Source organism: Dermacentor albipictus, chromosome 2, assembly GCF_038994185.2.
Source record: "Dermacentor albipictus isolate Rhodes 1998 colony chromosome 2, USDA_Dalb.pri_finalv2, whole genome shotgun sequence".
Classification (NCBI taxonomy): domain Eukaryota; kingdom Metazoa; phylum Arthropoda; class Arachnida; order Ixodida; family Ixodidae; genus Dermacentor; species Dermacentor albipictus.
In genome coordinates, this window is record NC_091822.1 from 181,088,583 (window position 1) to 181,099,801 (window position 11,219).

Sequence of the window (11,219 nt, forward strand, 5' to 3'; positions counted from 1 at the left end):
CAAGCAGTACAACACATCTCACCATCAGTGAAGCCTTCAGTCCCTTACAAACGTTTCCAGAACATGCTACGCGAAGATATATATAGAGAGGAAGGTCATCAAAAAGGATAGACCTTATTATATTTACACAAGCCGCTAATAGACGCATGCCTCGAGCAGCGTCAATCACCTGAAGACGCGCAGGACTTTCCAAATGAAATTCTCAGCTTGAATACTGGAATATATGCAGATATCACGTAGGAACAGCAAGTTGGCGGAAAGTTGCATGAAAACCGTTACAAACTTGGAGAAGACCGTTTGTTGCCACAGCTTCCAGCTCTATTCATGCCAAGGTTCATTATACAGCTCTAGTCATCAATCGCGGTTTCTAGGATTCGACGCCAGATTAATGCGAAATTGGGGCCAGCAATTTTTTTTCTTCAGCTTCAGTACCATTGTTCAAACCTTCTGTATACAATGAGCGGACGATAGGTGAAGGCATGAACCGAAATTTCTCGTAAACTGTTTGAGTTCAGCTCATATTTTCGAAAATCTCCAAGTTATTTTTGTCTATGTCCCGTACCATATTGCCAAATCACTGTACTGGTTTAAAGCTCCTTCTCCGAGGTAAGCCGCTGCTTGAGAAGTGACCTAATAAAAGGCGCTGTAAGTGTAAGCTGTACTCCTTTCGTTTCGTATTCCTACCCTCCCCTCCCCCCCCCCCCCCTCATACACAATGCCGACTTCTAATCGCCATTGGCCCTGGCAAAGGAACAGCCTTTCATGGTTCGATCTTTTCGCGTCTCGCGAAATTGTCAATACCACGTGGCAATGCATTTAATATGCAGGTTATGGGTGTCAGTACACATTTACGCGTCGATACGAGCAGTCCGACAACGAGTTGCGTAGCATCCATGCAACAGGTTTAAATAATATGACTCAGGCACGTCGAGTTGTTCTGTCCTATATATATATATATATATATATATATATATATATATATATATATATATATATATATATATATATATATATATATATATATGCCGCTCTGCGACGACATTAAACTCCACTCTTTTTTTTATGATCCTACTGCTGCATGGTTGTAATTGCACTCGCTCATTCAGACGCGGTGTGCTAAGCTCGCACATATTAACAAAAACAAATCACGTTCCTCTTTCTTTGTGTCGTTTTCTGTCTGTCTAAAAAAGTAAAATGATTTCTGATTCCCTTTGCAAAAAGAAAAGAAAATAAACCAGCAAACAGCGACAACCACTCCTCACATGTGCACATGTGGCATGTTTGATGTGACATGTGCACATGTGAGGAGTGGTTCTCTATTTACTGGTGACATTTTTGCCTCCACAAGAACAGCTCAACTTTTGTACAACGACAGAATAAAGAGGAAACTGTAATCCATATGTAATTGAATGCAACTGAAAAAAGCATACACTTGAAAACAGAAAGTGCCTACAGCTAGTTTTTTGCATACTTCTCTTTTTCGATACCCAAAGTTTCACTGTCGTTACATTTCTGCACTAATGTGTGTGTATTTATCATTCGTAATAGGGTTCCCACTTCAGAGATATCCCTATAAGCGTAGTCAGACTATACGGGTAGGCTCAAGAGTTTACCGAATTCGGTATCAGAAATGAGGCAGAATATTTCCTGGCACCGCAGCCTGCATTTCAAGTGTGCTACATGCACTATGATGTACGCGACCAACATAGGGCTCTACTGTTCTAATGGCTGCAAGCTAAAACTGGGCTGGCATTCCACTCTTGTTGCGAAACCCGCATTCCGTAAAATTTTTGAACCTGCCCGCACGCTCTGCTGCCAGAAACAATAGAGTTGCATGACCATTCGTAAAAAAGTTATCCTGCATTCTGTTTGCCGATATAGTCGTACCAGAAGTTACTAGATTACTTAGCTCGTTTCGCGACTGCGGTTTGGGAGCGCCGCGGAAAAATGATTCCCAGGTTCTGTTTCCTGCCGCGAACTCCGCACTAATTGCGCCTCCCTCGTTAACGCGCGTCAGGCAGCGAAAGAGTGATCACGTGCGGCTCGGTCTCGGCGACTAGGAACGCGCGCGTGATCTGAGAAGCCGTGCCGTGCGTGACCCGCGACCGTTGTCCGTCGCGCGGTGGTGCGAGCTACGCGGCATTTGCCAGCAGGCGGCTCGAAAGGCAGCAGAAAAGGGTCGGGTCCCAGGCAGCACATTATATCGGGCCGATGTTGGTTTCGAGTTGGTGGCGGCTGGGCCCATAAAGGCCCACAGCTTCCTTGCTAATGTCAGCGTTGGCTGTGCCACTGTTCGAGAGATATTCAACTCTGGTCCGGTACTGCTGCTGAATGCCCTACACTGGCTGTGTCCCATCGCGGGCTTGGTTTACCATTAGTCAGCCAGCACGGGCTGTGCATTTCTTTCTTTTTTTTTAGCTATGGCCCACAACGTCCGCTCAGGTACAATGGAATCGCTACATTGTGTTCTCCTTTGCGTCACCTGGCCGAGATTGGATTGTAAAATACAACAACAAGTCAGCGCTGGTAGCTAAATTATATGCGCCGGCCATTCTTTATTGTCTGCCGGAGCACTTTATCCGGAATGTTGTTCAATCCGGTCGAATTGAGCGAGATTCACGCTATCGTATTTTCTTTTCTTTCTTTTGTGCAACGCGCGGCGCGTATACGTTAGCGTAATCTACGAGCTTCGATCAGTGTGCGCACGCTTACAGCTCTCGTCCTCCTTGTGCTGCGGGTAGCCGCAGTGTTCCTGTCCCTGGTAGTGGGCCACTTCGACCCTGAGCGCGGGAAGGACTCCATGATCGACGACGGCCAAGATGCCCTCTACTCCTGCAGATCCTCTTCGGGCGTCGCCGAGGAAGGCGAGTTTGCGGTATCGATCCAGAGCCTTGGCCACCACGTCGCACGAGTCGGCAGCTGCCGAACTCAGGGCAAATGTGTCCGGGTCCAGGCTCCGCTGTAGCGGCCACGACTGCCATCGCTGGGGCGCGGGCCACGGGGAGCCCGGAGGAGGCCGCTTGCCCTGGTCGCGGGGAAACCGAGTCAACGTCGTTTGACGCAACAAAGGAAGCAGAAATAGCAGTCGCCGTCGTGCACAGACGTGTACGGTAACACGGGCGTCAAGCCGGAAGTCATTCGTAAACGACTTGACTCAATGAATTATCGCTGATAGACTCTCGTGAAAACCTTCGATTGGTCGTCCCGCACTGCCCAAGACTTCTCAAGACGCCAATGCGCAGTGGCTTATGCACAGAGAGAGAGAGAGAGAGAGTAGGGAAGTTAATAAAAGATGTGCTCGGTTGGCTACCTTACACTTAGGGTGGTGGAAAGGGGGAGCTTCTCAGACGGTCCTGGGCCTTGCGGGAAGGCATATCGAAAAGGCCCACTGCTGGGCGAGTTGTTTCGGCAACGGTGTTATTTCCAGTGCAAATGCAGCCAGATCGAATGCAGAGTGCTGTTTTAATTGTCTATGCTTTTTCGCTCGTCTCACCTTTGCGCTGGAAATAGCACTATGCTCATCATAAAGCATGACACCACTATATTGTTTTCTTCTGTTGCTTGGTAAAAATTGGGAGACATATCTAACTTCGGAAACAAGATAACTGTCACAACGGCAGAAGGAAAGCCATCAATGGTTCCAAGGTGGTCTCCATTCAGAGTATTGTCCAAGTCCGACACTGATAACCATCGGTAATGTGACCAGAGCCACTGTATTCAGCATGACACTGTCTATTTCTTTATTACCTTCAACATATGGACAACACGCAAGACATCATGTGTTTCATCATGTTCACCGTGTCTTCAAGCCTATGCGAAGAAATAAGATATCTTGAAGAATTTACCACCATATATTAAAGAAAAATTTACCTGTGGTACATCAGTGACAAACTGCGGTAACGCCACATGGCGCTTTCTTGTGCCGGACATATATCCCGCTTGCCCACAGATGTGGTTGAAAGAAGCTGCTACTGCCTTGAGGTGGTCACTTGTAACCTGACCTTACTTCACCGGCAGCTGCAGGCGGCTGCTGTTCGGTTACTTTTCCATACAATAAGTGCACGACATTCCACGGTCTGACTTCCTGAACGCTGCGTGCATCAACTACGACAGTATATCGCAGGGCACGCCTGGTTTGAATTTCAAAACAGGTGAACGCAACCTGCTTCGCTTTGCATGGCGTAGCGCGGTGGGGCGTAGACGCGTGAGAGCGCTTGCGGTTGCGCGCACATGTGACTGCCTCATCAAAGGGCGCGCTTACAGTTGCTTGGATGTTAGTCAGAAATATTATGCGTAGATTACATGCTAATAATGTGTGGGCTTCCTTTTTCATCCGTTCATTTTTACTTGGTTGTCGCCCACAGTGCAAGTCTGTTGCGGTGATACGGACCTGTGCGGTTCCGATTCCTGCAACAGAATTCTGTTCAAACAGACTGCGGGTTTCTCCCGAGATGAGACATAATAGGGTAATCTTCGAGTAGCAAAACTGTGCCACACACACACAAAAAAAGTGCAGTGCACTTCTGAAAGCCGCCGTTGACCTCCAGTCTCCAGAAACTCGCTCTCTTCCACAATGCAACCAGGCGATGGCTGCTCCACCATGTGCCAAATCATGCACCACCGTCAGCTGCACTTCGCTCCTCGAAGAGGCAGGACGTGCGCCGAGTGAGCTGCTGAACAACACTGTGCAATGTAGTGAACGTGGTTTACATCACAGATCCGGAAATTAAGTTCTGCCACAATCGTGGCATAACAGTATCTATCACAGATCATACATTATTGTTACCAAAGTGAATCTGTGCCTTCAGTGGATATCTTTGTAATATGCGGCAACATCGATCGCCTCGAAAGAGAATCAGCGACGTGGTTTCCCGTTCCCAACCGGCACCATTGAAAAGCACCGGAAACACGTGAAAGCGATCCACCGTAGGCGCCGTCCTCCAGGTCGAACGGAAGCCATGCGGAAGGTCATATATACTGCGGGTTATTGGGTGAAAGCTACGCGCAAAAGCTAAGCGTACGTATTAGCTCATTTCTCTCTCTCTCTCTTTTCCGGAATAAATTTCCATTTGATGCATATACTTTTGGCGTCGAAGCACTTATTAAGAGGCGGTTGCGTTCGTATGCTGCGGAGAGGCCAGCGCGACTGCTCATTCCTATAGAGGGAGGCGATTAACGGTAATCGTTAACGGACTGATTCTTCCCATTCAAGAGCACACGAACCCAAATTTCAACCGGACGTTCGCCAAAGCGAGAGCGTGCGCTCACCCCTTTCAACACTCACCGGAAGCGGTAGGCGAACTGCTATGTAGGTTATGAAAGCGTAGGCCAGTAACACCGGCGCCAGAAGCAATTACAAATTAAGCAATGCGCCACCCATGAGGTGTCCTCGTAACGGCAAATGAGCAACGTGCATGGTCCATGATATGCGTTCTTCTGAACTTCACAAATTTTTGCTGGTACTGGTGATGCTTCTCTATGACTTGCGTCAACAAAGAATTAAAGAAAGAAGAATTTGAATGGGTGGACAGAGCACTTTGGCGTGCCTTCTTGCTCATTCGCAGTTTCTTAACACTGGCATCAAGCGCGATGTCTCTTTAATTTCTGATAGCAGAAAAAACTATTGTTTCTCACTTTCCAACACAAACAGTTTAGCTGGTCTTATGCAAAACTGAGAAAATGGTATACGCGAAGAAGTGAACCAGAATGAAAGAAAATTATGCAGCGGCGCGACCGCTCTACACACTATAACACCTGAAGCATCGAACCCCACCACAATAGTTCTTCCAATGCAAAAGCACACGAACCCAATTATCAACTGGACCTTCGCAAAAGCGAGAGCGTGCGCTCACCCCTTTCAACACTCACCGGAAGCGGCAGGCGAACTTCTATGTAGGTTATGAAAGCGTAGGCCAGTAACACCGGCGCCAGAAGAAGCACGATCTTGAGCAGCGACGAAGTCATTGCGCTTCTCGTTCGGAGCCCACTCGCTGTACGAGTTCGAAACGCGTGGTTTCAAAACGCGGTGAGTAAAAATTAAAATAAAACTCGTCCAGGACGCAGTCAACGGGGAGGCCCGTGATCTCCAACAGCTGACTGGATGACACTCTACTCTGACGTATGTGGCTGAACGCACGCTCGCTCGCTCGCTCGCTCGCTCGCTTGCGTCGCTCAGACGACGAGAACGCGACGAGCTGCTTGCTGCTGCGTCGCCGGGGCCTGCTAAGCCGATCTGTCCGGGGCGGCAGGTCGGTCGCACTGGTTGTTGTCGCCGACTCGCTATACAGAGTCCCGCCGATTGTAAACCAGTTTGACTCTCGTCGCCCGACCTCCGCTTATTCCTGCGGCGATCCGGGGCTCGTCGAACGACTCGCCGGTGCAAGGGGTGCAGCGCCGAGCAAAGCTCGCGCGATGGCCGGAGAGCTTTCTTCGCAAGCCGGTTGGCTCGTGATTGAAGAGAAAAGAAACAGAAACTGCTGCGACGTGAGAACACACGCCGTCGAACATGGGACTGAAAGAAACCCTAAAAAAACGCAGGACGAAGAGCTGATATGTGGGAGTCACGAGAACAGCGAGGCAGCTAGGCGGTTATAAAAAAGACGAGTCGGAGCCATGAAAACGCTTACACAGCGAAACCTTGGATGAGAGTATCGCGCCCCGGAGGCAGATAACGCAGCACGAGCAGATGTCTTACGAAACGACCCCCTCCACTGCACGCCAGTGCGTGCCAACATCAAACAATGGAAAACGTTGGCGGACGAGAAGCCACTGATGACGTAGGCAAGAATAATTATCGAAAGCGTGCCCTGGTGCACGCAAACAAAACAGTGGTCTGCCTGCAAATGTGAAACAAACACATTTTGCAGACGCAAATGCACCAGTCACCGGGACGACTCCACTTAGAGCCCAATACACTTGGCCTCCTGAACCAGAGCAACCCGTAGAACTCAGCCTATATCTTAAAACTGTCACTAAAGAAATCATAAGCCAATCCAAGACACATAAGCGACCTAAAAACATAACTTTCTCAGAGAGTCGCATCATTTCAGATCTTAGTTGCCAAAACGACATTGTCATTAAGGAAGCAGATAAAAGTGGAAGTGTAGTCGTTTGGCCAATAGATAAGTACAATCACGAGGCTTGCAGACAGCTAGATAACCCTGAACATTACCGTAAGCTAGACAATGATCCGACGTCACCGTACACACTGACAATTACCAGCAGGCTGAAATTACTTTTGGCTGATGAACTGATAACACTGCCCGAATTCAAATTTCTAAAACCAAGCAACAAAACAGCAAGGCGCTTCTACCACCTTCTGAAAATTCATAAAATTCCGCTCACTGAACTGTACACCGCTAACACCCCAGGGCGTCCCATAGTACCATACAACAAACCCCGGAAAGAGAGCCTCTCCCCATTTCTTAACCACTTCCTTGCTGACTTTCCCAAAACAATTCCGCATTTATACAACATAAACCCCACCTACGGAGAATTATGGAGGACATTAGCACACTAACGCAAAACTTCGCACACTAGCCACACTAGAGCAAAAGCACACTAGTGCAAAGGCATACTACCGCAAAGGACACTACACGCCATGACCCTGTGCACCAACGTTCCAATCACTGATGGTTTATTTTCGATAAAAGAAACGCTGTCCAAACACAATGCACAACACTTTATTGCAGTCTATACGTCTCTTCTTGAATTAGTTCTAACATATAAATACTTCGACTTTGAGGAGTATTACTACCTACAAATACATGGGACAAGCATGGGGACACCTTTCGCACCAACCTACGCGAATATATTTACGGGGACTCTAGAAACAAATTTCCTATCTTACTGCACAGACAAGCCTCACACATACGTACGATACATAAACATATTAATAATATGGGGACAGGGCTAGGACAGCCTAGATAAACTCTTTTAACCCAACAATAAAACTCACGTAAGAATCCAAGTGAGCACTTAAACTTTCTGTACACAACAATATATATTGACAATGAGACACTAAAGACAACGCTCTGTAGAAAACCTTTTGATAAACAACAGTACGTAGACCATACAAGCTAACATCCCAGGCATTGCAAACAAGGAATTTTTGAAGGCCAAGCCACACGACTACGTCGCATTTGTGTTTGAAACCATGACTGCATAGATAGACGCGATGCCCTGCAGTCTTTACTCACTGATTACTTTGCGTATCGCACTCTATGGACCTTTCGGCACGTTGTTTTTTTGTGTTTAAAGAGAACTTCTTTTTTGCTCTTATCCTGATCTTCGATAGCAAAGGCCACTTCAAAAGTTGCGACTTCCATTTACATGGTATATTAAAATGGCGTGTAGTTAATATTCATGCTTTAAATGATGAAGTTAATGGAATTAAGATTTTTGAAGCTATGGTTAACCTTGCTAGATTGCGATCGCTCTGTCTTTCTCATGGGAGACTTCAGTTGTGTATGCAATCCATCTGATTATGCTGATTCAGCTAGTAGTGTGTATAGGAGGGCTGAAGTACTAATACACATCACTGATAAGAGTTTTGAGGTATTTGTTCTGCGGAAACCCGCAAGGTGGAGAGAAGTAATTAGTAAATGGAAAATCAGACATCCACCCGTTCGTATACCAATTGCTGCAAGGGAAACCCATACGGGTTCCTCGAAAGAAAAGCCTCGCAGTTGAAGAAAAATTCATCCTGGTCCGGGACTCGAACCCGGGACCACCACCTTTCCGGTGCAGCCACTCTAAGGTAAATATACCTGGTAGCGAAGTTTCCATAGGAGCCCATACGTTCGAAACATGGCGGTTCATCCATGCTTCATGGGACTTAACGCCATCTGTATGTGGAGGCCATGAAGCCAACCTTAAAGCGTTAGAGGAAATAGGACTTGGTAACAAGATATATCTCTGGGTTCGTAGCTATCTACAGATGCGATCATTCTACGTGCTCACCGGGGATGGCCTGACACTCCAGTATTACAGTAGCCGCGGAATCCCTCAGGACGTAGTACTAAGCCCAATGCTTTTTAATCTAGGCCTTATTAGACTACTCGAGGGCCTGTCAAGTACCGTTAGACTCTCTATCTACGCTGACGACATCTGTATCTGGACGTCGGGGGTGAGACAGCTTCAGCTTCGCGCTCTGCTTCGGAAGGTGGCCTTATCTACCTTCGTAAACAAGGTCTGGAGGTGACGTGGGAAAAGTGCGCAGTGGTGGCGTTCATCCGGAAGCCAATGTATGCATACGCCATATCAATCAGCGGACAAGTGATATCGTCCGACAGAAGTCATAGGCTCTTGGGTGTTGTGATTGACAGAGACTTGTCTTGGACTCCTCACGTGAGCCGCGTCTAAAAGCGACTGATTGCTATATGTCATATTGTCACGTGGTATAGTGACGGTGAAAAAATCTAAACTGTGAATGGTGAAACTAGCGTCTTATTAGACGAACTTGTGCCCACAAAAGCAAGTTACACTTAAAGCACAACGATAGCTGCGAACACAGTCGGCGATCGTCAGAAATCTGATCAGCGGGTCAAGCGCGTCGGCTTTTTATACATTAGTCGTCGAATGTTCCAGAGTAATCGCTGGGACCAGCGTGTCTTCCACAAAGTTCTACGCCATTCGCGTCGTGCATACATGAAATCAGATTACGCAAGGTTCGGTACCGCAGTACCTTACGAAGAAGACACCGGTCGGTCATGACCAGCACATAGAGAGGAGCGACTCTCGGATAACTTACTATGTGTCTGGATATGTCGCACGAAAGTGCGTAATGAATACCAACTGCCAGGATTGCATGAATGCGCTAACCGTGTCGTCCAAAGATGAGAATCCTGGGCTTGCTGCGTTGACACTGCACAGGGATAGAGGCGGGCTTCTCTACCCACGTGGAACACTTTTTTCGTTTGTAAAAATGCTTGAAGACATGTTTACTGAATGCTTCAGCAAAAAACAACTACATGCTGATAGCATCTTGGATGTGCTTAGTCTGGTGAAAGCAATGCTCGCACAAAATTGGTTGCAGTGAGTATTCAGCCGAACTCACCAAGAATGTAATAAGCTTTTATATTACCACGCGGCTCCATTTTTTTACGAAGGGCATTAACTCGGAAAAACACGAGTGAAGGAAAACAGTCATGCACAAGAAGATCGCGAAAACTTCCCGAGGCGAGTCTGCAGGGGCGTGTTTATATCAATTTGTAAATATCTCCACTTATAAACGTTCAGCCTTCTTGAGCCTGATTTTTCTGGTCCACATTCCTTCCTCGTTTCTTTGTAAATAAACATTGCATAAATGTACCTGGATTTTATATTTCCTTTCTATATGCTGTGTCGTGTTAACAGTGCGAACGATGTCATGCATATAAATCATGAGCTTAACACTCGAAAAAGCGATTATCTAATGTTAAGTGTCGTGGAAAAAATTTTGCATTGTAGCGCGCATTCCCGCTGCAGGCCAGCGATTACGAAAAAAAAAAGGCAATGCTAAAATTCTGTCCAATATGACTGCTGCATTAGCGAAGCCACATTGCAAATTTTAATAGCAGGAAATAAAAGAGGATTGTCCGTTGCTTCGCGCCCTGTATATGCATTAATAGCCAGGCGCGTTCATCGGCGCTTCCGGTACAAAACATCGCCTACGCTCCGTAGATCAGCCACAGCGGCGGTAATTCTTTTCTCTGTACACTGATAAGACGCACCAGAACAAGTATCGCGCATTGCACATCGTGAGTGTTGCATTTCTTTCGGGAACTGCAGCAATGCGCGGTACCCGTTCTACTACGACATGGCAGCGAGTTTCAGGTGACGCTGCGAACCGCGCCACCTGTTGGTGGCGACATGAAGTGCATCAAACGCCGCCACCATGTGTGCGCACTACCTCCTTCTAGAACACTGTACTGCAGGGGTACCGACCTGCAAAATTTTCCCGGCCCGCTGCGACGACTCACTTTGTAAAGACAACAATGCGCCGCCTCAACAGCCCGTCGGCGCCGGCATGTCTAGCCGCGTTCGGCGAACCGTGTATTATTGGTCGATTCGCTGTCGCCTTCACGGTTTGCTTGTAGCGGGGGAACTCCTGGAAGGGGGTGTTTTGCGGTGCTTTCCCACGGGCCCCAGAAGTCGTCACAGCCAATGGACAGACGCGGCGGCCACTGACTGCGGGGTCAGCTCTGGGATGAAGAGGCGCCTGCTCGGGTCAAGACCCC

At 47.6% G+C, this 11,219-nt stretch overlaps 1 protein-coding gene across 1 annotated transcript in view; it reads right to left on the reverse strand.

The window, feature by feature from the left end:
* Positions 1-6,579, reverse strand: part of LOC135919350 (beta-hexosaminidase subunit alpha-like) — a 29,639-nt gene extending 23,060 nt beyond the window's left edge. Inside the window, exons 1-2 of the mRNA XM_065453111.2 lie at positions 5,869-6,579; positions 2,713-3,025 (exon numbers count right to left, since the gene is read on the reverse strand). Of these exons, the coding sequence (XP_065309183.1) occupies positions 2,713-3,025; positions 5,869-5,964 (409 nt within the window). The 5' untranslated portion in view covers positions 5,965-6,579. The remainder of the gene's footprint in view (positions 1-2,712; positions 3,026-5,868) is intronic.
* Positions 6,580-11,219: the final 4,640 nt, after the last annotated feature.